General features: G+C 38.0%; 1 protein-coding gene across 1 annotated transcript in view; it reads right to left on the bottom strand.

Annotated features, from left to right (window-relative positions):
- Window positions 1-27908, bottom strand: part of LOC150078993 (importin-13-like) — a 250429-nt gene that overhangs the window by 166832 nt on the left and 55689 nt on the right. The window contains exons 4-5 of the mRNA XM_090382915.1: window positions 27088-27186; window positions 8474-8527 (exon numbers count right to left, since the gene is read on the bottom strand). Of these exons, the coding sequence (XP_090239041.1) occupies window positions 8474-8527; window positions 27088-27186 (153 nt within the window). The remainder of the gene's footprint in view (window positions 1-8473; window positions 8528-27087; window positions 27187-27908) is intronic.

The raw sequence follows: 27908 nt of genomic DNA, 5'->3' as shown, positions 1-27908 counted from the left end.
TTTTCTACCACCTTAAGTGTAGCACCACACAGTTGGTATGATTCTCTGGGGTTACTTCTACCCATATGCAGTACTTTGCATTTGTCAAGATTAAACTTCAGTTGCCACTTCTTAGCCCATCTGCCCAAATTATCTAGATCCTGTTGCAGTAGCACACTGCCATTACTGTCATTAACAACCCTGCCAACCTTTGTATCATCTGCAAACTTCGACACTAAGCCTGATATACCTTCATCAATATCATTGATAAATATACAAAACAACAGTGGACCCAACACCGAACCCTGTGGGACTCCACTAATAACATTGGTCCACGAAGAGCAGCACCCATTGATTACCACCCTCTGTCTTCTCGCACTTAACCATCCTTTTATCCATTGTAGCAACTTACCCTTAATACCATTCTGCTCCAATTTGTACAATAGTCTTCCATGCGCAACAGTGTCAAAAGCTTTCCTGAAATCCAAATATATGATATCAAAATTATTTTTTGCATCCAGTTCCTTTGTAACCATATCATAATATCCTATCAAATTTGTCAGACAAGATTTTCCCTTAACAAACCCATGCTGTGTCTGAATTATTGCTGCAGTCTTGTCTAGATGATCCTGCAATGCATCTTTAACCAGCGACTCCATTATTTTACCCGGAACAGAAGTTAAACTAACTGGTCTGTAATTACTCGTGTCACCCTTCGATCCCCCTTTGTGAATTGGGGATACATTTGCACATCTCCAGTCCATGGGAACCTCCCCTGAGTCCAAGGATGCTCTCATAATTATGGCTAAGGGTTTGCTTAGTTTCTTTGCTGCCTCCTTTAATATAACTGGATAGATCCCATCCACCCCAGGTGCTTTTCTTACGTTTAACTTCAACAGTTTCTCTTCCACTTTGCTCTCAGATATTACATAATCATTAAGTATCCTGCTACAATTTGATAACCTTCTGCCATTTTGAAACCTTAATAATTCTTCACGTGTGAATGTAGATGCAAAATACTCATTCAGTTTGTTTGCTATCTGAGCAGGATCATCAACAGTCGAATCATCGATGTCAAGTGGACCAATCAGATTCATCCCCTTCCTTTTAGAGTTTATATAAGTAAAGAAATCCTTGCTGTTTTTCTTAGCATCTTTCGCCAAGGATTTCTCGTAATCTGCCTTCGCCTGCCTAACCTCCTTTGTAACTTGGTTACAGATCAACTTGTAGCTATCATAGGCTTCTGTGTGACAGATAGATAGATTGTCAGAATTCAATGATTACTAACTGTGTATAAAGTGAGTATTTTTACAGAGACATGTTTCTTTGTTTTCCCTATCATCATCAGGTGCAGTCTCTGTGTCAAAGGTTCGCAGTCATGATTAACCAAAGCTTTCTGTCTTGGGAAAGTCTCTTCTGATCAAAGTATTTCTTCCTGTTAGACCATTCCTTTAAGTCAACTAGCCTTTCTCTTCTTGGCTTTCCTTGTCGTTTAGTGCTGTTACTAGTCTGCTTCCAGAGTACCAGCTCATGTCCAGCATACATCCATTTCCTTTTCATCATTTCTTTCAATAAGCTGTAGTCACTTCCCATTCTTCTACAACCTTAATCTTATTAGTCTATTTAATTTTCAGCATTCTTTGAGCACACCATATATCAAAAGTATTGATCTTAACTTTGCTTTCTTTTATCAGAGTCCAAGTTTCACACCCATATAGGAAAACTGGCCTTAAATAGCATAAACATAGTTAATTTTATTTCCCCATTCACATTCCTTCTCATCAGTTTTCCCAGTGCTTACATCAAAATACGCTGATTCATTTTAGTTACCTACTGGATATGCTTGCCTTGAATCTATATGTTTGATAATTAAAAGCATCATTTCCCTCCTCCTCTTCTATCAAGTCTACCAAATCTTCTGTATGCATTGTACCTATCCCATATTCAAATATCTGACCTTATATTTCTTATATTTAAGCTTGCCATGACTTTATCACAATCCTATGCAGTATCTTACTTTATTTTCTTCAGGAATTTTATCTCTCATTTATTAAAAATGACATTGGTACAGCTTTCCATTATCAGAAGGCTCTTTCTCTTGTGATGCCAGAAGTGTGCAAGGATTACTTTGTCCAGTATCATCAGATAAACCTTTGTGTGTAAATAAAAAAAAAAAAAAAAAATTTGATGTGTACTCTGTAAGCACGAAAGATGTTTTATGTGTAAACATCTTTGATGACACCTACTAAATTTAGATTAGCTAGAAACGAAACCACGAATGATGTACAGTAAACTCCCGCTATTTTTGGGGGTTACGTGAGAAATGACGCGAATACCAAAAACGTGAATACTGAGTTATGGCTCCCATAGTAATAAAGGGGTTCCGTTCCAAATTATGAAATATATAAGAAAAACTAATCTAAAATTTTGTCTATGTATGTACTATATGCACCTTCATAATATGACTATGTACATAGACAGTATATAGTGAAATGCAAGCATATGGCATCGAAATGAAAATAAGAAACAATTTAATATGAAATGTAATATTTATTAGAAATTTCAAACAAATCTTTCAAACCAGCGCCTTTGCTAGCTAAAAAAAAAAAAAAAAAAAAAAAAAAAACTTATCCTGCCAGTTTTATCACCAGTTTCGCTAAAGTGTTGATAAAGGAGTTTTGCCTTTTCACGAACGATGAGTGAACTTAACGGAATTTTATTTTGAGTTCGGTCTTCTATCCACAGATTTAAAGCCTTTTCCATTTTTTCTAATTTAACATCACAAGTTACAGAGCAAATTTTTGAAGCAATTAGCGAGTTTACACGGACACTACGGCAGATTTTTTCTTCCGATTTCTCGATTGATCGTACCGTTGACTCATTGATTTTATAATGTTTTGCCGATGAGGAGACACTTTCACCATTAGAAATTTTGTCTAATAACTCAATTTTATTAGCTAATGTCATCACCTTCTTTGATCTTTTCACATTTCCCTTGTTATCCGTAGCCATATTTTTGTACGGGTTAGAAAGAACGAACTTGTCCACAATAAAGTCACTTTCTTCCATTAACACCCGAAAAAGTCTGTTTTACAATGCAAAACGGTAGATTTATCACTTTGGTATGCATATCAATTTATAAATTGATAAATTTATAAGCATATAAATTAAAAGCAAACGACGAAACCTTACGTGACAAGGCACCTCTGTAGCCAGGTGGGAAGGAGTGGCAAGTGGCACACGCTTCTTGATTAGACCAGGGTTCGAGCCCGTGACAACCAAATACGGAGGATGCAGAAAGGTCAGGGAATAGCCACTGCATATCCCCGGAGCAATATGGCCTTTGTTGCTAATGCTACTAAAAACCAAACAAACAAACTTCCATGACAAGCGCATAACACATACTGAACAAGGATTAGCGAGGCACATCCATGCTTGCAATTTTTTCACCCCCCCCACCCACTGAGTGGCGTTTTGATCGGGAAAGATCATTTTAGCCATGCCCATGTTTTTTAATGGTGGAGAATATTCACGGCATTTTAAAATTCACATTTTTTTAGGTTTCATTTTATATTAAATCAGCAACTGCGAATAGCGGGGATTTACTGTAATTTATTTTCACGCTTACTATTTTACTCTACCGAATCAATGTTAGTAATAAACAGGATACACACGCCCACAACTTACTCTACGTAATCAATGTTTGGAAGAGGTTAGGCCAATAGCCTAATTACCTATTTGATTGTAGCCATTTTTTGAATAGTATGACTGCAACAATACAGGTATTTGTATTTTTGCAATCATACCAACATGATACTCTGTTATGCTTTGTCACAAATTACATATGCAGCACTACAAGATCTGCAAGAAATGACAGTATCCATGCATTCTTCAAACAGGCCTCTGAGGTTGGGTATGTTCATATTGTAGTTTTAAATGTTTTTCACCAACCTTATGTAGAAATAAAACACAAAGAAAACGAAAACTGGAATCTTGATAACTATGTATTTATAATAAGTTATATTTGTCTGTATTTACAATAAATTATATTAACTTTACAACTAAAATATATGAGTGTCTGCAATTCTGCCCAGACACAATAGGAGGGAGTATATGATGAGAGCCTTGTCGATCAATTCGGCCCTGGAAAGATTGTGCAAGGCTCAAGGGGTAGAATTTTTTTCAGCCTGGACTGTACTTGTTAACAGGAGAGATTGCTTCTACAGGGATGGGATACACTTAAATAGAAAGGGTGCAAGAATATTTGCTGATGCTATCGAGGCAGTGTTAGGTGGGTTGGAAAACTGCTAGCTTGGGGGGAGACAAAGACCAATAGATTGACAGTAGCCACTGGTAGAGGTGAAAGAGATTCTTGCACTGCTTCTATTAGAATGAGCAGAAGCCTGAAAAACAAGATGCATGGTATTTCAGAGACAGCTGGGAGCCATTGCGGTACAAGTAAACACATGGGTTGTGTTAGGGTAGCTAAGAATAGAAACAGGTGCAGGTATACTTGCGTGTACACCAATGCTAGGAGTTTAGTAAATAAATTTGATGAATTTGAGGTATTGCTCAAAACATCGAAGGCAGATATTGTTGGGATATCAGAGACGTGGTGTCACACAGAAATAAGGGATGCAGAACTGCAATTTGGGGAGTACGTCTACAGAAAGGATAGACAGGAGGGAGGGGTTATGCTATTAGTTAAGAAACACATAAAAACCAAGGAAGTGAAGCCAGTCGACATCGCTGGACAGTGCAGTGTGGAGTCAGTTTTGTGTGACATAAACATTGGGAGATCAAAATTGAGAGTAGGAGTATGCATAGGCCTAATGACTCTGATGAGTATAATAAGGAACTGTACAGGGAAATAGAGTGGGCCAGTAAATCAGAGTGTCTTATAATGGGAGATTTTAATTTCCCAGATATTGACTGGAATTTGGGGGCTGGTTACTCACACACTAGCAGGGCTTTTGTGGATTTATTGGATGATTGTTTTCTACATCAGCATGTTCGGGAGGCAACTAGAGGGAGTAATACTCTTGATTTGATTATCAGCAGTGATTCTTCATGCATTAAGAATCTGCAGATAAATGAACCACTAGGTGGCAGTGATCACAGTGTGCTGAAGTGGGATTTACTCAAAGAGGTAACTACCATTAGGGGTAAAGGGAAGGGTTATTGCTTCCGTAAAGGCGACTACGATGGACTGAGACAGCATTTAAATTCTATAGAGTGGGACCAACTGATGATGTTACCAACAGCAAATTCAAAATGGGAAGCATTCAAAGAACTTATCTTGGAAGCTACTAGGCTTTACATACCAATAAAGAAATATTGTTCAAGGTTTAGGCCAAAATGGATGTCAGATGAACTAATGAGGCATATGGCAGAGAAGAAAAATGCATGGGATACATACAAATTAACACATGACACAGAAGCCTATGATAGATACAAGTTGATATGCAACCAAGTTACAAAGGAGGTTAGGCAGGCGAAGGCAGATTATGAGAAATCCTTGGCAAGGGATGCAAAGAAAAACAGCAAAGAGTTCTTTACTTATGTAAACTCTAGAAGGAAGGGGATGAATCAGATTGGTCCACTTGATATTGATGGGTCAAGTGTTGATGATCCTGCTCAGGTAGCTAACAAACTAAATGAATATTTTGCATCGACATTCACACATGAGGAGTTATTCAGCGAGGGGAATGCCAGAGGTGTATTCAACTTTAGCAGTAAGCTACAGAATCATGAAATAACTGGGAGTAAAGTGGACGAGAAACTGTTGAAGATAAACACAAGAAAGGCACCCGGGGTGGATGGGATCTATCCAGTTATATTAAAGGAGGCAGCAAAGGAAGTAAGCAAACCCTTAGCCATAATTATGAGAGCTTCCTTGGACTCAGGGGAGGTACCCATAGACTGGAAATGTGCAAATGTGACTCCAATTCACAAAGGAGGATCAAAGGCTGATACAAGTAATTATAGACCTGTGAGCTTAACTTCTGTTTCAGGAAAATTAATGGAAGCACTGGTTAAAGAAGCACTGCAGGATCATCTAGACAAGACTTCAGTTATAGCTCAGACAGAGCATGGTTTTGTTAAGGGGAAGTCTTGCCTGACCAACTTGATTGCATACTATGATGCAGTCACAAAAGAACTGGATGCAGGGAATAACTTTGATATTATATACTTGGATCTTAGAAAGGCTTTTGATACTGTTGCACATGGAAGACTGCTACACAAATTGGAGCAGTGTGACATTGGAGGCAAATTGCTGCTATGGATAAAGGGGTGGTTGAGGGGGAGAAGGCAGAGAGTGGTAATCAACGGACACTGCTCATCGTGGACTGATGTTATTAGTGGAGTCCCTCAGGGCTCAGTGTTGGGTCCATTATTGTTTTCTGTATTTATAAATGATATTGATAATGGTATATCGGGCTTAATGTCCAAGTTTGCAGATGATACAAAGGTTGGCAGGGTTGTCAAGGACACTACTGACACTATGCTGCTGCAACAGGATCTGGAAAGGTTGAGCAGATGGGCTGAGAGGTGGCAAATGAAGTTTAACATTGACAAATGTAAAGTACTACACATGGGAAACAGCAACCCCAGAGCAACGTATCAACTCTGTGGTACTACACTGACAGTGGTAGAGAATGAAAGGGACTTGGGGGTGGTTGTGCAGGCAGATATGAAGTTCTCTGAGCAGTGCAGACGGGCGGCAAGAGTAGCTCATGGAGTATTGTCAATGATATACAGGAATTTTTCCAGCAGGGATAAGGAGGTGATTATTCCATTGTATAAGGCGATGGTCAGGCCACACCTAGAGTACTGTATACAGGTCTGGAGGCCTCATTTCAAGAAGGATGTAGAGCTGCTGGAACGAGTACAGAGAAGGGCAACAAGATTAGTGAATGGAACAAAGGGGTGCTCTTACGAAGAAAGGCTTAAGTTTTGCAAATTACAGTGTCTGGAGACTAGGCACCAGCGAGGTGATCTGATAGAGGTGTATAAAGCCTTGAAAGGTTTGAGCATGCTCAATGCTGATGGGATTCTTCCTCTAGCTCAGAATAATCACCTGAGAGGGCATAAATTGAAATTGAGGAAACACAGATGTAGGATAGACGTGCGGAAATTTGCCTTTAGCCAGCGGGTGGTTGGTTGGTGGAACAGACTTCCATCCCTTGTGGTGGAGGTTGATAGCCTAAATAAGTTTAAGGCTCAGCTGGACAGGTATTTTGAACGAACAGAGGGGTGAAGTGGAAGTGGGTTTTTTTTTTTTTTTTGGTTGATGCTGCATAAGCTTGCTTTCTTGCATCAAATGCCTCTACTAATGCTAATGCTAATGAAATATACATATAAAATATACATTAAAATATACTGGGTTAAGAACAATAAAATACATTAAAATATACTAAATTAAAATCGATAAAACCAAAGCTTTCGAAGGCTCCTGCCTTCTTCTTCTTCTTCAGCGGTAGTTTCTTTGTTCTGCGGTGCGTCTTTAAATACCAGCAGGTTCACGGTACTCATCACGTGTTTCATTCCCACGTGTTCTGTTCTCTTGTGTTACGGAATCGGAAGTGGCTCAAGAGTGGGTGATGTGGAACCGTTCATCCCTTCTGAGGATAGTAGCCTCAAAGAGGGGATGGATCCGCATTCTTCTATCTCTATTAATGTTCACTGTGGAATAGATCCGCAAACTCTCAAGCCACTTCCGGTCCCAGAACTTATTCGCCCGATCGGTGATGATAGCCTCGTCCGGGGAGATGTGGTGCTGCTTCTCCCAAAAATGCTCGGCCATGGCAGACTTACCATAGTCCGCACTTCTTATTGCCTTAGTGTGCTCCCCCAGACGGTCTTTGAGACGGCGTTTTGTTTCCCCTACATAACACTCCCCACAATCCGGGCATCTAATACTGTATACGACCCCACTTGTATTCTCTTTTTGAATGGGGTCCTTTACTCGTGACACGATTGTGTGCAGCCTCCGCCCCGGAAGCTGCACACAACGCGCCCATGAGATGTTGTCTTATGTTCTTTGACCCGCAGTAAAATCTTTTTTTTTTTTATGACTGGCAATCCACAATTTTTTTTTTTTGCTAATTTGAATGAAAGCCCTACAAATGCCTATTCTGCAAATTCTTTCTAAAACTGTTATGATACATATTTAACATGTTTATGATACATATAAAAAGAACACACTTTTATATAATGTCATTGATCACATGAGCTAAAGCAAATATAGTTGACAATTTTTCCAAATGTAATGTTACTGTAATATTTCCAGTGAAAAATATTTCTGTATTTAAAATCTGAAAAACTGATCAAATTAATGAAATAAACAGTGTTTCTGGCATAATTTGCATTACATGCACAATATGTACTTGCATACAATCTGATGTCTATTAATAACAAAGCAGATCTTAGGAAACTACTAGTTTTCCCCATTTTAACATGTTTATTAATGAAAAAACAAAGGACAACTTACTTCTTCTGGAAGCACAGTTAACAGCTCCAATAAAACATTCATAACTTGATCAGACTGAAAAGATACAACAAGAACAATAAAATCTAAAATATACCAAACTGTTATATTTTACGCAACTAATCAATTATCATTTTGATTTCTAAATTAATTATCTTTATTATGAACTGATAAAAAGAATTTGTATGTGCTAAGGAAAAATTTTTGTTACTTTACTAATTTGTAGATTGTGTATAGGATCTAAGTCTATAAGTAAATCCTGTTTGCATTTGCACCTATGTTAAAAAAAAAAAAAAAAAAAAAAAAAAAAAACGAACAAATTGCACATACCTTAATCTTACACACAGGCAGAAACACACGTTTCTGCCTGTGTGTAAGAGTCTATGACAACTTATTAACTAGCAGTCTTCCTACAGAGAGTAACATTGTAGATGGTGTGCTCAACAAAGATGGTAAAGACAATGATTGGGATGATGATGATATGATGATAACTGAAAACGAATCAAAATCAGTGCCGACAATCCCACAAGCTCAAGGTGACACACATTTGTTTTGAAGGAACTGAGGCAAATAATAATGAGACTTTTAATGTGTTGAGTGTTTTAAGGGGAAACTTAAAGAAATATCAAAGTGAAATCTTTAAAACAAACATCACTTTTAAGATTCATAAATAAAGACTAATTGAAACAGTGTTTAGTATTAAGTGTATGGTTTTAAAATTATAGACAAATAAATTGTGTTTAATATTAAGTGTACTATAGTTTATACAAGCATATTAATACAAATAATATGTAGGTATATACATTACTTATATTATTTTTTTTCTCTTTAATATTTCTTTTGTTTTTTGAATAAGTCTTTTTATCAAGTTATTGAGAATTTAAAAAAAATAGGAGGTAGATTTAACTCAATACTGATAAAAAGTTTTCATTGTTTAACGGGCCCAGGGGTTCCCCCTCTCTGCTATCACTGATATAGCGAGTAACAGTTATCACGAGAGAAATTGTCGGTCCCTTGATGCTCGTTATAATCAATTTAGACTGTATTTTTCAATCATACATGAGTTGAGTTTTATACTGCCATATGCTCTACAGCATTATGGAATATTAATGCTATTTTCACTTAATTTTCCACCACCAAAAGCAATTTTTTTTTTTTTTTTGGAAATAAATTAAATTTTAATTAGGATTTTAGCAAGCTTTGAATACCATACAAAATAGCGTTATTTACTTCTCACGGAATAAAAATGAACTTAATAATATATATATTAATTGAATTTTGCAATAATTGAATATGCTGTATAGAACAAAGGCTATCTTTTAGCAAGGAAACAATATGTGCTTTGTATAAAAATAATTTTGTATAAGCAGAGTTTGTATTAACAAGGTTCTGTTATAGAACTGATTGTGTATCAAACGAGCTGCATATAGACAGACAGGCAGTTAGATTTTAATTACAAATTTTGAAGATGTGTTAGAAATAATTTGTTTGTTGGTCATGATGTTTTATTATTGAGAACAGTAAAATAAAATGACATTTGGTTTTTCGGGTTTTTCCAATGAACCTAGGAATTAAACAGGATCCGGGGCCAAAACAGTTTGTGTGACACTGGTCTACAATAACAATATAGGAACTTAGCACTGGTCTCCCATATGCAAAAGGACTGAAGTGTGCATTCCATTGCAAACCAGCAAATTCTGTATGGACTCATTGATTTAAAATGCAAGTTAGTTACATCCACTCATGGATGTAACTACTCTCCCACTTCAGCAGTTAGTTACATCCACTCATGGATGTAACTAACTGCTGAAGTGGGAGAGTAATATCTTTCCCCCATCCGAAACAACTAGTTATTAACCTCCTCTGTGTATGGTAAGCAAGTCATACATGCAGACTTGCTTAGAATGCTTGCAATTTAATTTCTATTTCTTGAAGCAATTTGATATGGTTGTCGAAGTAACGTTTTTTCATGTATCATTCAATAAATTTATACCATTCAATACTGACGTAGACTAAGTTTCTGGTCTCTTTGACTGATCTGATGTAGAACTAGAAATCTTTTATAAAATCCTTTCAAACTGTTATTACACCTATGTCTATTGGTCGTAAAATTGATGTCACACTGGGAGGCAGAAACACTAGCTTAACATTGGACAAACTTTGAATCTGGGGATGTGCAGGACATTTATCAAAAATATATCCGAAGTCATCCAAGCTTTCTTGTTTGCAGTGTAATCTAGGGCATTACACTTTCCTTACGTTTTTGAAACACCGAGGTTTTAATGATTTTTTCTAATAACAAAGTTTTTTTATCAGTTTCTGTCATATTTGCGTGTACGAGCACTGTCATCAAGTGAGCTTTTGATTCTTTTCCCCACCAACAGATTTTTCCCCTTTGAATTTAAATGCATTATCAGGTGTCAAATTATAAAAAAGTCCCGTTTTGTCAGCATTGTTGTTGTAGTAGTAATAGAAGCATGTGATGCAAGAAAGTAAGCATATGAGCTAATGTAGTGTCGGCAAACAAAAAAAAAAAAAAAAAAAAAAATTTTCACACACCCATTCCCTCTAAAAATAAATGTCCAGCTCCTCCTTGAATCTATTTACGCTATCAACTCCCACAATGACAGATGGAAGTTTGTTCAGGCAATTAACCACCCACTGGCTAAAGGCAAATTTCTGCACATCTATTCTATAACCGTCTTTCCTCAATTTGAATTTGTACCCCCACCCCCGCAGGTTCATAATCTGAGCAAGCAGAAGAATCCCATAGATTTCAGCATGCTCAACCCATTCAAGGCCTTATATGCTTCAATCATATCACCTCGCAGGTGCCTACTCTTCAGGTGCTGCGATTTGTTGAACTTAAGCCTTTCTTGGTAAGAGCACCCCTTTGTTCCCCTCACCAATCTTGTTGCCCTTCTTTGTACTTGTTCTAGCAACTCTACATCCTTCCTAAAATGAGGCCTCCAGATCTGAATGCAGTACTCAAGGCCTGACCATCACTTTATACAAGGAGACAAACAGCTACTTTTCCCTGCTAGCAAAATTCCTGTATATCATTGAGCCTACGACTAGCTCGGATAACTTGTCTGCATTGCTCAGAAAACTTCATATCTGACTGTACAATCACTTCCAGGTATTTTTCATTTTCTACCACCCTAAGTGTAGTACCAGACAGTCGGTAAGTTCCTCTAGGGTTACTTCTACCCATATGCAGTACTTCGCATTTGTCAATGTTAAACTTCAGTTGCCACTTCTCAGCCCATCTGCCCAAATTTTCTAGATCCTGTTGCAGTAGTATAACCATTGTAGATGTCTTCGTCATTGAAATCTTTTCTGATTTCTGACCAAACATGGTCAATACATTCATTTGCCATTATTGGATCTGCAGATAGTTTCTCCACTTATTTTTGCATAATTATATTGGTTTTTAAATCGATCCAGCCAGACACTGTTACACACAAAATCGTCGAGTCCAAGTTGTTTAGTAAATTTTTCCACTTGAGCCTTCAAGATTGGACCATCTACTGAAAATCCAGCACTTATTTGTGTGGTGAACCATTGAAGCAATGCTTCAATGTTTGTAACCTCACACTTTCTAAATTTTTATTTATTTATTTTTTCCAGTTATCAGCATAGGCATATGATGCAAGAAACAAGCTTATGCAGTATCAGCCAAAAAAAAAAGCACCCATTTCACCCATCTGTTTGATCCAAATACCTGTCCAGCTCAGCCTCAAATTTATTTAAGCTATAACTTCCATAACAAAGGATGGAAGTCTGTTCCAACAACCTGCTGGCTAAAGGCAAACTTCCGCACATCTATCCTACATCTATCTTTCTTCAATTTGAATTTATGTCCTCTCAGGTGATTATTCTGAGCAAGAGGAAGAATCCCATCAGAATTGAACATGCGCAAACCATTCAAGGCTTTATACACCTCAATCAGATCACCTCGCAGGTGCCTAGTCCCCAGACACTGCAATTTTCAAAACTTAAGCCTTTCTTCGTAAGAGCAACCCTTTGTTCCATTCACTAATCTTGTTGCCCTTCTCTGTACTCGTTCCAACAGCTCTACATCCTTCTTAAAACGAGGCCTCCAGACCTGTATGCAGTTCTCAAGGTGTGGCCTGACTCCCCTGTGTGATTATCCCCTTGTAGAATGCAATTATACAAGGGGATAATCACCTCCTTATTCCTGCTAGAAAATTTCCTGTATATCATTGACAAGACACCATCAGCTGCTCTTGCAGACCATCTGCAGTGGTCAGAAAACTCCATACTGCCTGCACAATTACCCGCAAGTCCTTTTTGTTCTCTACCACTGTCAGTGTAGTACCACAGAGTTGATACGTTATTCTGGGGTTAGTGTTTCACGTAAGTAGTACTTTACATTTGTCAATTTTAAATTTCATTAGCCAGCTCCCAGCCCATCTGCTCAACTTTTCTAGATCCTGTTGCAGTAGTGTACTGTCAGTGTCCTTAACAACCCTGCCAATCTTCGTATCGTCGGTGAACCTGGACATTAAGTTTGATATACCATCATCAATATCATTTATAAATAAAGAAAACAATGAACCCAAAACTGAACCCTGAGAGACTCCACTAATAATATTAGCCCACGATGAGCAGTGTCCATTGATTACCACTGTCTTCTCCCACTCGACCATCCCTTTATCCGTAGCAGCAATTTGCCTCCAATGCCACACTGCTCCAATTTGTACAGCAGTCTTCCATGTGCAACAGTAATGTTTTTTTCCAGTGCTGATATGTATTTATTCTTCCACAATGTCGATACACTTAGGACAAAGAAAACTTTTTACACACTTCAGCACTCTTTGCACCACATTCCAACTCCCAAATAATTGACTTTTTTGTGAATCGAGAGACTTTCTTTAATTAGTAGACATGTTTCCAAAGGAAGGAAGAAAGGAAGGAAGGGTTCTTTTCTAACTGATTTTACTTTAAAATGATAAAGTGATCTGCATACAAAGTTCTTAGAAGCCCGAATAAAGGGTTATGATGTTTTTAAAAATCTTAGAAGTCCCGAAATAAATTTCATTTCAGCAAATACAAAATGACCTGTAAACAGTGTAATGAATGCACTATTGTATAGCCCCATCCACAGAAGGACAAGGTCATAAATTGCCCACTAATCTGATGCAGGTGGTCATAAAGCTGTTTCCCTTTTCATTTTCGTCTATTCCAAAAATTGAGTTTTTTCGACTACCCGAGCAATTGAGAATGTTTTTCATAGTGTTTCAAAATTTGTTCGGTATATCCGTGTAGTATGCTCATTATAACAGCGAGCGACTGTATGGGAATATGTGTAAATTAAAATCATTATGGCTTTTTGCTCCTTATAGCCATGATTTCGCTATTTCCATGCTCGTTATAACCAAGTTCGACTGTATTCAAAGCAAACTTTTTTTTTAAAGTAGTTAACCAACTTCCATGTTATTATGAAACCAACAGAAGTTGCTTGGCCTACAAGTTAAATTTTTCAGGTCCTTGAGGTTGTCACAGACATTCTCTCAGATATGCCAGACAAGCTGTTCTTGCCACCTGGGAGTCTAAAACGCTGATGGAACTGATATTCGGGTGACACTCAAGTCAAGTGGACCCAATTTCGGCGAAGTCCGGACGGTCTGTGACAGCCAAATCCTCTGCTTGCACCTTCACGATGGTGGGACTTTTAGTAATCCTGGGTATAACCTTCATACACAAGTACATGGTGGGTGACCACCCAGGTGTGAACCAACGTAAGCAGGGGATGAGGTGTGGCGCCCACACCACATGGAGGAACGCCGCCCCTCTATGTTACCAGGCAGTACTAGGTGGTAGATGACTCTCATCAACCGTTGAAATACCACCACTTTGCTTATTGGAGGCTTGAAGTGGTGGAACCCATGTTTAGTCTCTAGAGCTAAGTTCCGGCCAACCCTTTCCTATCTCTTCCATCATGCAGTATGATTGATGATTTTTGAGGTTATGATGAATGTCGTGGTGAGATCCAATATTTCTTACATTTCGAGGGTACAGCTCTAAAACGGTGTTCGCAGGCCGGCCGCTAGATAGTACACCGGACCAAACCTATTGGTAACTCTCTAGGAGGCTTCCGGATCAGCTAGTGTATAATCTTGCTACCTCTACTCTGCCAGATAGTGACTGGAGGGAGTCCGAGTAGTGTGTATGCGTGGAGCATTGTCGAGGCCACGTTATGTCAAGGATCTGGGTATATTCTTACCACATGTACGCCATATCCAAAAATTTCATTACTTCATACAGCATGTCCCACCCACTTTTTCTTACTATTGAATACACCATGAATTGTCAAAATAATAGAGCAAGCTTATCTGCGAAAAGATCTAAACCTCCCAAGGACTTCCTAATTCATTTCACAAATATACGTGGTCTCAATTCCAATCTCAACGATGTCCATTTCCACTTGCAGTCTTCCAAACCCCATGTACTTTTTCTGACTGAATCTCAGTTATCAGTAGATTCAACTACTGCTCATCTCAGATGTCCAAATTATTTCTGTATGATTCCTTTCGCCTCAAAGGTGGTACTTGTGCATATGTCCTTTCTGATATTCCCTGTCAGAGACTTGGCAATTTGGAATCTCCTCTCTTTGATCTTCTCTGGCTTAAAATCTCTCTACCTCATTGTGTAAAATTCATCTGTTGTCTCTACCGTTCTCCCAACTCCACTAATCACTTGGAGCTCTTTGACTTCCTCTCTTTGCAACTTGACTTTCTCCAGTCCAACTTTCCTAACAGTGAGGTAATTTTCCTTGGTGATTTTAACGTTTTCTAGTCACACCGACCCAGCAGGTCGAGATGCTGAGGCTTTTGCAATTACTAATGACCTAGCACAGATTGTTCATTTACCTACAAGAATACCAGACAATCCTAATCATACAGCCAATACGCTTGATCTTTTTCTCACAAACAACCCTTCTAAGTACAAGGTTGAAGTGAGAGGTCCTTTAGGCACTTCAGATCACAACTTGGTGATTGTCTCTTCTGCAATGGAACCTTTATCTCATGGCTATTCCCAACCTCATATTGTTTGGCATTACAAGAATGCAAAATGGGATGACCTGCGAGACTTCTTTTCTTCTTTTCCTTGGTCTGATTACTGTTTCAAAACTTCTGATGTCAACGTTTGCTCAGATCGTGTCAGTGAAATTATTCTTGCAGGAATGGAATCCTTTATCCCACACTCCACTTTAAAATCTCGTCCTTTATCTAAACCTTGGTTTTCCCATAAATGTGCTAAGGCTGTCCAAGAGAAGAACGTTGCATATCGTAATTGGCTTTTTATAATTCTTCAGTTTCATTTTATGCCTACATCAAAGCTCGCAACAATTGTAAAGCAGTTATTAATCAGTCCAAACTAGAGTTTGAACAGGCTAAGAGTAGAAAACTTGCTTCTTGCCCTAATGGTAGCCGAGCATTCTGGTCTCTTGCCAAAGCTATTGGCCGCAACTTTTGCCCATCTCTGCTCCCACCTCTGTCCAAACCAGATGGTTCTGTTGTCACTTCAGCCAAGGATAAAGCTGACCTGCTAGCATCCCATTTTTCTTCCAGCTCATGTATTAATGACCTTGGTAAAACACCTCCCACCATTCCTAACACGCTCCATTCAATGCCTCCTGTGGTCTTCCGTCAAAAGGATATGAGAAGGATTTTGATGAATCTTGATGCTACGAAAGCTCCAGGTCCTGATGGTATTTCTCCACTTGTTCTCAAAACCTGTGCTCCTGAACTTACTCCTATTCTTTGCCGCCTTTTTTCACTTTCTTATTCCAAAGGTGTTTTTCCTTCTGCTTGGAAATTTGCTCATATCCAGCCAGTTCCTAAAAAGGGTGAGAAATCCCTCCCATCCAATTACCGTCCCATTGCAATTACTTCTACTCTTTCTAAAGTAATGGAGAAATCAATTAACCGCCAACTTTTAAACTACCTAGAAACCTTCCATCTGATCAACGATCGCCAGCATGGATTCTGTCAGTGTCGATCCACTGGTGATATTCTGGTTTATGTTACCCATTTATGGACTAATTCAATGGAAAGGTTCGGTGAAACACAAGTAGTTGCTCTTGACATCTCAAAGGCTTTTGATCGTGTTTGGCATAAAGGTCTTCTAAACAAGCTTCCATCTTATGGTTTGCCAACTGGTTTTAGTAATTGGTTATCCAGTTTTCTCTCTGATCGCTCACTGAGGGTGATGGTAGATGGCTCTCTGTCTTCTAACTTCTCCACTAATGCCGGTGTCCCCCAAGGTTCAGTTCTTTCCCCCACTCTTTTCCTCTTGTATATCAATGACCTTCTTCCATTGACTGGAAATCCTATCCATAGTTTTGCCGATGATAGCACATTGCATTCAACTTTCCATTTTGAGAAACCTTGTCCAGCTCAATCAGCTTCAAGTTCTCGAAAATCTGCTGCCAATTCCTTAAATGCCGATCTTCAGGTAATTCTCCAGTGGGGCAAAGACAACTTAGTTGATTTCAACCCTTCTAAATCTCAATCTTGTCTTATATCTCGCAAAAAGGATTCTTCTGCTCCTATGCTAATCTTTAGTGACACTCCGATTTCTAGGCAAAATGATATATCTCTTTTGGGGATTACCCTGACTTCTAATCTCTCTTGGCACAAGCACATTACAAATATTGCTTCCTCTGCATCTAAAAAACTTGGTTTTCTCTTTCGCTCTCGCCGTTACTTTTCTTCCAAACAGCTGCTCACTCTGTATAAATCGCAAATCCGCCCTGCCATGGAATATTGTTCCCACATCTGGGGTGGTGCCCCCAAAACCTCTCTCAGGCTTCTTGATTCCATTCAGAAGAGGGCAGTTAGGTTAATTAATGATTCATCTCTAACAGAGTCTCTCCACTCGCTTTCTCATAGACGCACTGTTTCTGCTGCATGCCTCTTCTACAGATACTTCCATGGGCACTGTTCTTCTAAATTGGCTTCTATAATTCCTGCTCTCTCTTTCAAAACAGTCAGAACACGTGCTGCCACCAGCCAACATCCATTTACTGTCCAACTTCAAACCCACAGAACCAACTTTTCATCTTCCTCATTTATTCATTCAACTGCCGTTTTCTGGAACAACCTTCCTTCATACGTATTTCCTGAAAATTACAATCTACAGAAGTTCAAGTCCAATATCAACAAATATCTTCTTTCGTCTTCTCAACCTCCAACCCAAGCACGGTACTAAGTACTATAGGTTCTAATACCTCTTGTGTTTGGGGTTCTCATAAAAAAAAAAAAAAAAAGGAATATTTTTATGATTGTAGATCATCGTACAGCATGTTCTGCTGAGACACTAAAAATAAAGATGTTCATCGACTTATGTGTCTCAGTCTCAAGAGAGCATTAATGCCTTCCTGATTAGGTACTTGCTCTTCAAAGTAGAGAGGAAACAATCCGCAACCAGAGTGGAATGTCTTAAAAAAACATAATTTGTGATATTATTTCGTAGAACAGTTTTGCATCAATGGCTTTGTTGAAAATTTCACTGAAAAACATGATTCAGCAAATAAATATGACAGGATGGGTTCTGGAAGGAATGGGCCTTTGATGGAACACTGACTTTTTGGAGAATTTGGGGAGTTTAGCTACTACAACTACACTAATGCCATTGAAGTTGTAGTTAAGTCTGCTGTATCAAAAAAACATATCTAGAATGCTTTGTTTCTTACTATCCAGGCCTAATTTGTAAATAATCTTTCCACTTGATGTGGGCCCTCGTTCTCATCAAAACTGCAGATATATAACATCACACAGTGTTCATGGCTTCTACTGATTTCAACAGGGTTAGAATTGGTTCAAGCTCTTGTTCTTCGCCATTATCCTCTTTGTCATCTCTTTCTGCTTGGTGCTGCTCCATTTCTCATAGTATAATTTATATATTAAAAAAAAAAAAAAAAAATCATGTAGTGACAAAGGCTGGGGCACAATGATGCTGTTTTCACACATAAAATTGTTGAAATAAACATTGTTCCCAGCGGTATACTGCCAATCATCTGATTTTATCGTTTGGTTGTCCGTATCTGTTATAGGGAACCCATCGTAAAGCATATAATGAAAGTCCACTTTGATGAAATAGTTCCTTGTGGTGTTTGCATTGACAAAATTCCATGCAGATTTTATGAAATGCGGCATATCTAACACCGAAATTTTTTTTCTAAGTGGTGCATTTTTTCCAGCTTCTTTTGTACGCATCTCTTTCTATAATTTTGCTTCACACAACAAATTATACTTTGTTCAAAGGATTGAAGATGTCTTATAATTGGATAAGATGAATACCACCTTTACAAAATGCAGATATGAGAGGTCAGAGGGACAGGCCATAATGTATTCTACAAAGAGCAAAATTTTTCCCTTCTTTGACTTCATTTTGGCATCTAATGCTTATAAAAAAAAAGATTCAAAAAAATGGCCTTAATGTTTGAGTAATAAATTAAGGAAAGGAACTTTCATTCTTAAAACATCACTGATGTTTTGCTTTTCCTATTTAAAATAGCACAAGCGTTGCCGTTTCTCTTGAATATTGAGTAAACCTTTCCTTGCTCACTTTACCCACACTGCTCTTCTTACCTTTGAGCTGCAGTGTTTTAACAGGTAAACTGTGGAAAAACAGACCCATCTCTTCTACATTGAAAACATTTTTAGGGTGGTATTCTTCACAACTGGCCAGCAGATTGTTTTTCCACATATCCACTGTCTCTGAATTCATTTTATCATTCATCACGTGTTTTCAGTTGTGACTTACTCCATCTTTGAACATGGTTTTAATTTTCTTCCATTTGGATGTTATCATTGTGTGTGGATGGAGGAATGTACAGCATCCGCACAATATCCATATGCTTCATTTGTGAGGATTATAGTTCATTTACCAATGCCAAAAAACTGACAAATGTATAACTGTCAGTTTTTTGGCATTGGCAATTTGTCTTACTAAGAATTGCTTCTTCTCCATTAAGAAAACAGCATATCTAAACACAGACAACCACTTCTATATGCATGACAGAGATCACACAGAACCACAAGAAAAGAATCTGGCAACTGGTTTAGAACAGACAGTTGAGATCACAGACCACAGTCTCTACCTTTAGTGCATTCGTTTGAAAAAGGAACCTTAGCATTCCAGACTTATTGCCAGTAGCTTGGCACCTGCTGGATGCTTTGGTGTGACTGCCGAGAATCTATGCTCAGAGGCTTGTTGGCGTGACTTCCAAGAAACTTGGTTCATGGGTTTTAGCAAGAGGACATGATTAACCTATAAGCAAAATGGTCAGTTTAAACTGAAATTCAATACCGGAGGAAATCTAATCATCCTAAGCAGGAATCATAAGAGCAATCTCTTTACAAAGAGATTGCTCTTACACCAGATATATTGTACATATAGTTAATAGGGATGGGACCGGGAATACTTCTTCATTTTTGTGAAGAAATCAGGCGCCAACTCAGTGTGGTTATGGGTCTATACAAGAGCTTGAAGGACAGTGTGAAAGGCCTCTAAGGATGTAAATTGAGGGACCCAGCAAGCTCTCAGCTGCCCACACCAATGCCACAGCATTGATGTGGGCAGCTGAGAGCTTGAACTTCCACACCAAATTCAAGTGAGAGCTTGCACTTGAACATCATGCAACACTGCTGCAACCCCCCCCCCAAGGAGAATGCACTGGTCGCAGAGGAACTAGTTGTTGACGGTGACTAATGTCTGAGAAACGGGGAACATATTGTATTGTGCAAAAAAACATAGATGGAACAGGGCAAAGGATGATGTTGATGTAGAGCAGATATCATCTGCTAAGGACACAAAAGATATTGTTTTACATATTGGCACTAATGATAATAAGAGTAAGCGAGTGGCAAAATTACTTAAAAGCACAGGTCAATGTTGAAAAAAAGCCATGAATTAGAGTTTAATTTGAAAGTGTCTGCAATTCTGCCCAGACACGACAGGAGGGAATATATGACGAGAGACTTGTCAATCAATTCACCCCTGGAGAGATTGTGCAAGGCTGAAGGGGTAGAATTTTTCTCAGCCTGGTCTGTGCTTGTTAACAGGAGAGTCTGCTTCTACAGGGATGGGATACATGAAATGGATAGGGTGCAAGAATATTTGCTGATGAATTAACAGTAGCCGCTGGCAGAGATGAAAGTGACTCTTGTACTGCTTCTATTGGAATGAGCAGCAGGCTGGAAAACAAGGTGCAGGAGATTTCATAGACTGCTGGGAGTCATTGTGGAACAAGTAAATACATGGGCTGTGTTAGGTAGCTAAGAATAGGAACAGCTGCATGTATACTTGCGTGTACAACAATGGTAGGGGTTTGGTAAATAAATTTGATGAATTTGAGGTGTTGGTCAAAACAAAGACAGATACTGTTGGGATATCAGAGAAGTGGTGTCACACAGATATAAGGAATTCGAAATGGAATTTGGGGAGTACAATGTGTACAGGTAGGATAAATAGGATAGGAAATGAGGAAGGGTTATACTATTAGATAAGTAACACATAAAATTTAAGGAAGTACAGCCAGTCGACATGGCTGGACAGTGCAGTGTCGAGTCAGTTTGGTGTGACATAAGCATTGGGAAAGCAAAATTGAGATTAGCAGTATGTTATAGGTCTAATGACTCCGATGAGTATAATAAACAACAGTACAAAGAAATAGAGTGAGCCAGTAAATCAGATTGTCTTATAATGGGGGGGATTTTAATTTCCCAGGTATTGACTGGAATTTGTGGGTTGGTCACTCACACACTAGCAAGGCTTTTGTGGATTTATTGGATGATTGCTTTCTACAGCAGTATGTTTGGGAAGCAACTAGATGGAGTAATACTCTTGATCTGATTAACAGTAGTGATTCTTCATGCATTAAGAATCTGCAGATAAAGGAACCACTAGGTGGCAGTGATCACAGTGTGCTGAAGTGGGATTTATTCAAAGAGGTAACTACCATCAAGGGTAAAGGGAAGGGTTTTTGTTTTCGTAAAGATGACTATGGTGGTCTGAGACAGTATTTAAATTCTATACGGTGGGACCAACTGATTATGTTACCAACAGTAAATTCAAAATGGGAAGCAATCAAAGAATTAATCTTGGAATGCTACAAGACTTTTCATACAAACTAAGAAATATTGTTCAAGGTTTAGGCCTAAATGAACGTAGTAGTAGTAGTAGTGGCACTTGATGCAAGAAAGCAAGTGTAGGAGCTTATGCAGCATCAGCCAAAAAAAAAAAAAAAAAAAAACACACCATACCCTCCAATTGCCTGTCCAGTTCCTCCTTAAATTTATTTAACCTATCAACTTCCACAACGACAGATGGAAGTTTGTTCCAGCAATTAACCACCCGCTGGCTAAAGGCAAATTTCCGCACATCTATTCTACATCTATCCTTTCTTAATTTGAACTTATGTCCCCGTAGGTTCGTATTCTGAACAAGTGGGAGGATCCCATCAGAATTCAGCGTGCTCAACCCATTCAAGGCCTTATAGACCTCAATCAGATCACCGCGCAGGTGCCTAGTCTCCAGCCACTGCAATTTGCAGAACTTAAGCCTCTCTTGGTAAGAGGATCCCTTCATTCCCCTCACCAATCGTGATGCTCTTCTCTGTACACGCTCAAGCAAATCTACATCCTTCCTAAAATGAGGCCTCCAGACCTGTACGCAGTACTCAAGGCGTGGCCTGACCATTGCCTTATATAGAGGGACAATCACCTCCTTTTCCCTGCTAGCAAAATTCCTATATATCATTGACAAAACCCCATGACCTGCCCTAGCAGCCTGTCTACATTGCTCAGAAAACTTCATATCTGACTGCACAATTACTCCCAGGTCTTTTTCATTTTCTACCACCTTAAGTGTAGTACCACACAGTTGGTACGTTTCTCTGGGGTTACTTCTACCCATATGCAGTACTTTGCATTTGTCAAGGTTAAACTTCAGTTGCCACTTCTTAGCCCATCTGCGCAAATTATCGAGATCCTGTTGCAGTAGCACACTGCCATTACTGTCATTAACAACCCTGCCAACCTTCGTGTCATCTGCAAACTTCGACATTAAGCCTGATATACCTTCATCAATATCATTGATAAATATACAAAACAACAGTGGACCCAACACCGAACCCTGTGGGACTCCACTAATAACATTAGTCCACGAAGAGCAGCACCCATTGATTACCACCCTCTGTCTTCTCCCACTTAACCATCCTTTTATCCATTGTAGCAACTTACCCTTAATACCATTCTGCTCCAATTTGTACAGTAGGCTTCCATGCGCAACAGTGTCAAAAGCTTTCCTGAAATCCAAGTATATGATGTCAAAATTATTTTTTGCATCCAGTTCCTTTGTGACTACATCATAATAACCAATCAAATTTGTCAGACAAGACTTTCCCTTAACAAACCCATGCTGTGTCTGAATTATTGCTGCAGTCTTGTCTAGATGATCCTGCAATGCATCTTTAACCAGTGACTCCATTATTTTACCCGGAACAGAAGTTAAACTAACTGGTCTGTAATTATTCGTGTCACCCTTCGAACCTCCTTTGCGAATTGGGGATACAGATGTCAGATGAACTAATGAGAAATGTGGCAGAGAAGAAAAGTGGATGGAATACATATAAATTAATGGGTGACAAGGAAGCCTATGATATATATAAGCTGGTCTGTAACCAACTCACAAAGGAGGTTAGGCAGGCAAAGGCAGATTATGAGAAATCTTAAGCAAAGGATGCTAAGAAAAGCAGCAAAGAGTTCTTTACTTATGTAAACAGTAGAAGGAAGGGGATGAATCAGATTGGTCCACTTGATATCGATGATTCAACTGTTAATGATCCTGCTTAGGTAGGTGGATTAATGTTATTAGTGGGGTCCCTCACTGTTCAGTGTTGGGACCATTGTTGTTTTTTGTATTTATTAATGATGGTATATCAGACTTAGAATGTCCAAGTTTGCAGACGACAAGAAAGTCGGCAGGGTTGTTAATGACACTAATGACAGTACGCTGCTGCAACAGGATCTAGAAAAGTTGAGCAGATAGGCTGAGAGGTGGTAACTGAAGTTTAACATTGACAAATGTGAAGTACTGCATATGGGAAGCTGTGTGGTACTACACTGACAGTGGTAGAGAATGAAAAGGACGTGGGGTAATTGTGCAGGCAGATATGAAGTTTTCTGAGCAGTGCAGATTGTCTGCAAGAGTAGCTTATCATGTCTTGTCAATGATATACAGGAATTTTTCTAGCAGGGATAAAGAAGTGATTATTCCCATAAGACAATGGTCAGGACACACCTTGAGTACTGTATACAGGTCTGGATTTAAGAAGGATTTAGAGCTGCTGGAGGGAGTGCAGAGAATGGCAACAAAATTACTGAATGGAAGAGTTTCTCTTACGAAGAAAGGCTTAAGTTTCCTGCGAGGTGATTTGATTGAGGTGTATAAAACCGTGAATGGTTTTAGTATGCTCAATGCTGATGGAATTCTTCCTCTTGTTCAAAATAATAGCCTGAGAGAGCATAAATTCAAATTGAGGAAAGACAGTTGTAGGATATGTGCAGAAGTTTGCCTTTATCCAGTGGGTGGTTGATTGCTGGAACAAACTTCCACCTGTCATTGTAGAAGTTGATAGCTTAAATAGATTCAAGGCAGAACTAGACTAGATAAACACTTGGAGCGAGTGGATGGTTGAAATGAGAAGGGTTTTTTTTTTTTTGTTTTAATTGGCTGATGCTATATAATCTTGCATCATGTGTCTTTACTAATGCTAATATCATACTGTAGGTGTTTATTAGATTACACTGTGTATAATTTAATTTCAACTATATATTTTGTGTTTTATTTTTAATTATACTTTATATTTTCTTTTCTCATGGCCTCTCTTATAAATAGAGGAAAATCTAAACAAAATATTATTCTTATTATTGTTAGCCCAAGCTTAAGTTAATATTAATAAATATATACCATTGAAAATGATACATTTTACACTTTTGGCAGAGCTCATTATTTCAAACTTCAAGATAACCAAACTCAAAAATTTGGTTCTTTGAACTTTGTATTAATGATAATCTACTATAGACGGGCTTCCAGAATGCTTGAGGAAAAGAAAACCCTTTGCATCTTTTTTTGCCAATTAACTCATTTGAGGTGCACACGAGCAGAGATTGGTCCTCCTACCACAGACTTATCTGTGGCCACAATGGGTCTGGACCACAGTTTCTGTGACACTCGTGTAGACCTTCCTATGAGAAAGAAAAATATCTTGTTTTTTTTCAAAATAGCTAGTACAGCAGGCCCTTGTTATAATGCGGTTCGCTTTATGCTGATTCACTATAATGCTATTCTTATATTATAACCCATATCTGACTATAATGCTCTCACAAATCACTATAACACTCTTTTACAGATTGAATTTTTGGCATATTTAACAAAAGTTTCATTTGATGCAGTCGATAACATGAAAATGAATAGCAAAACAGAATTTAAAATGTTTCCCACGCCGACTTGAGAAATTTTCTCACAGGCTAATTTAATTGCAGTACAGTGACTTGTTACGTAGTTCCGAGATCAACATTTTTAAAAAATGATCAAGTATAACTGTATTGTAATATTTGCATTATATGCATTTATCCGAAGTTTAGTCGTCACTCAGTACAGTGTTTGACATCATGCGTAACGGAATGTTTAATCGAACATTGAATCATAATTAATGGAACCAACGCAGTTACATTTTTGAAGAGTTAATAATGGCAGATAAGAATGAAAAAGCAACAAGGTCTGGATGCAGTACGAAGACTATAAATGTAAGAAAAGGACTGAATTTGAAAATTAAATTAGATGTTTTGAAGTGAATTGATTCCGGTCAATGAGCGGATGTGTGCCATAATTTAGGACTGGCAAGTTTAACTGTAAAAACAATTATAAAAAATAAAGAATTAATTTTAGCATCGGGAAAGACAGCTGTTCCACTGCAAGCAACTAGGGCTAGGCCAGCTATTAGGATTGAAATGGAGAGACTAACAAATTTTATTGAAGATAATATCCAATGCAGAATTCAATTAAGTTGAATATTATAAAAAAAAAAAAAAAGAGAGAGAGAGAGAGAGAGAGAGAGAGAGAGAGAGAGAGATATTAGCTATATGATGACCTAAAGAAAACTCAACTAAAAAAAAAAAAAAAAATAAATAAATAAATGTGGAACCATTTAAAACTAGTAAGGGCTGGTTGATAGATTTAAAATCCAAGGAGAAGCTGCAAGTACAGATCAAGGAGCCGAAACTTTCAAAAAAGAACTTGTTAAAATTATTGAAGCGGGGTATTATGTGTTATACTTCGACAAGTTTTTAACATAGATGAAGCAGGACTTTTTTGGGAAATGAAAGCCTAAAAGAAGTTTCATATTGAAAGAAGAAACAAACACGTCAGGTTTAAAAGCATTTGTTGGGTGGTAATGCTATGGGAGATTTAAAATTAAAACCCCTTTTAGTTTACCAGGAAAACGCCAAAAGTACAACTCAAAATCAACACATTTTTCATGATTAAATTCATGATTTTAATTAGAATTAAGTTTAATTTTTATACGTAAGTAATTATCACATAATTACACACATATGTAATGCAGAATATTTTATATGTACAAATATTTGAATATTAAATATTTTGACCGACATTTGTGCATCTTTTCACAACCGTTTATTATTGATTAGGAAATATCCTATGGCACCAATTGCAACTTGCAAATACATATGTTACATTATGGGAAGGCGGTGCTCGCTTAGCGCAGATTCACTTAGCTTGTTTTTTTCAGAACGAATTATCAGCGTTAAGCGAAGTTCACCTGTATATGTCAAAAAATACACAATGATCCAGCAACATAATTTGCTAAAGCAATTTCCAAGCATATTTTTAATTTTAAAGTGGTTGCTTTTACCTGCTTAACCCACTACTCTAATCAGAAGAAAAGGAAACCAGAGTCTTCATTATTAGAATAGTGCATGGCGTGGAAAACACAATTTGCTGTACAAAGAAATATAAAGCCACATGGCCTCCTATTACTTGGAAGATAAACAAGAAAGATTTTTAAATGGCATGTTAATAACACATAGGAGGAAGATGAAATATGCTATCTGTTTAACTGTAATTGTATTAATGATTCATTAATTTATTAATTAACAAGGTTGCTAGAGAAGTGGCAAAAACTAACTGAAATGTATGACTATTAGCTAAAATTGAAATTGTAATTTTAAAGTCTTTTACCAAATTGAGGGTAGTTAAGATAGCCATGTCTTCTTTCTACTATAATACTGATGATCTGTATAAAGTGCACCATATCTAAGCAATGGTCCTAACTCCCAACCCATATGAAACAGTCATGCTCAATGAAATAAAAATCTACTAGTATAGGAAAAGATTCAAATATCACTCCACTGAAGATTGCTGTTGCAATCTTCAATGGAGTGATAGTTTCTTGCTGATAGATAACACCATCATCAAAAGTGATAAGTTCACTGTAGAAGTGTTATAACTTAAGCATGTATAATTAACTGATTGTTCTATGAATCAAAATATATACTTACAGAAACTGATGGCACATTTGCAGGCTGTAGTGCTGACATCACATCATTTATTGCTGTTGGCCATGTTTCCGGAATCGTATAAAGAATATAAGCAGATAACTGAAGTAAATAAAAAAAAAAATCCAATTAATTATACTTTATTACTTTAATAAAAGAAATCTGAACTACTGTTAGAGGTAATGCAAACCCAACATCTTGACTTGGTTTTTATTTTTATGAACCTCTGAAAGTAAAAAAAGCTGCTGAATTATTACGACTCCATATGGATGGATTTTGAACAGATGGACAATGAAATCACAATTGCCAGATTTCTTATTGGTGTCTGATTTTTATGAAATTTGGGATGGCTTGACAAATCTTTTTCAAGAGCTATACATAAAATTTCATGAAAATTGATCTGCCAAAAGTTGTAATATTACACATAGATGGATGGACAATAAATAATAATTCCATACAGTAATAAAAAAAAAAAAAAGTAAAGTGCAGCCATTATCAACCCACTGCAGGATGGAAGCCTCCTCAACAATTCATGCTGAGGGAAATGGACCATAATCTGCCACGCTGGTCCAGTGCGGGTTGGGAGATCGACCGTATTCAGCAGTCAGGGGCTTGAACCCCGGTCTACTCAAAGAGCATGTGCTACTGCACTCCCGCTCCTGCCCAATACCCCGACTTAACTCCGCCATGGACGGTCCCAAGCCCAGCTGCGAAAGGAGGAGGGTGGTCATCCTGCTGAAATGACCAGAACCGGGAAACCAGGGAAACTAGGCAAGAAACTGCATGAAATTCGGAACAAGCTCTCACAACAATGTTACCGCATC

The sequence above is a fragment of the Mastigoproctus giganteus genome, chromosome 10 (genome assembly GCF_048544385.1).
Source record: "Mastigoproctus giganteus isolate SK-2022 chromosome 10, ASM4854438v1, whole genome shotgun sequence".
NCBI lineage: Eukaryota > Metazoa > Arthropoda > Arachnida > Uropygi > Thelyphonidae > Mastigoproctus > Mastigoproctus giganteus.
This window is presented reverse-complemented; position numbering and strand designations above follow the sequence as displayed.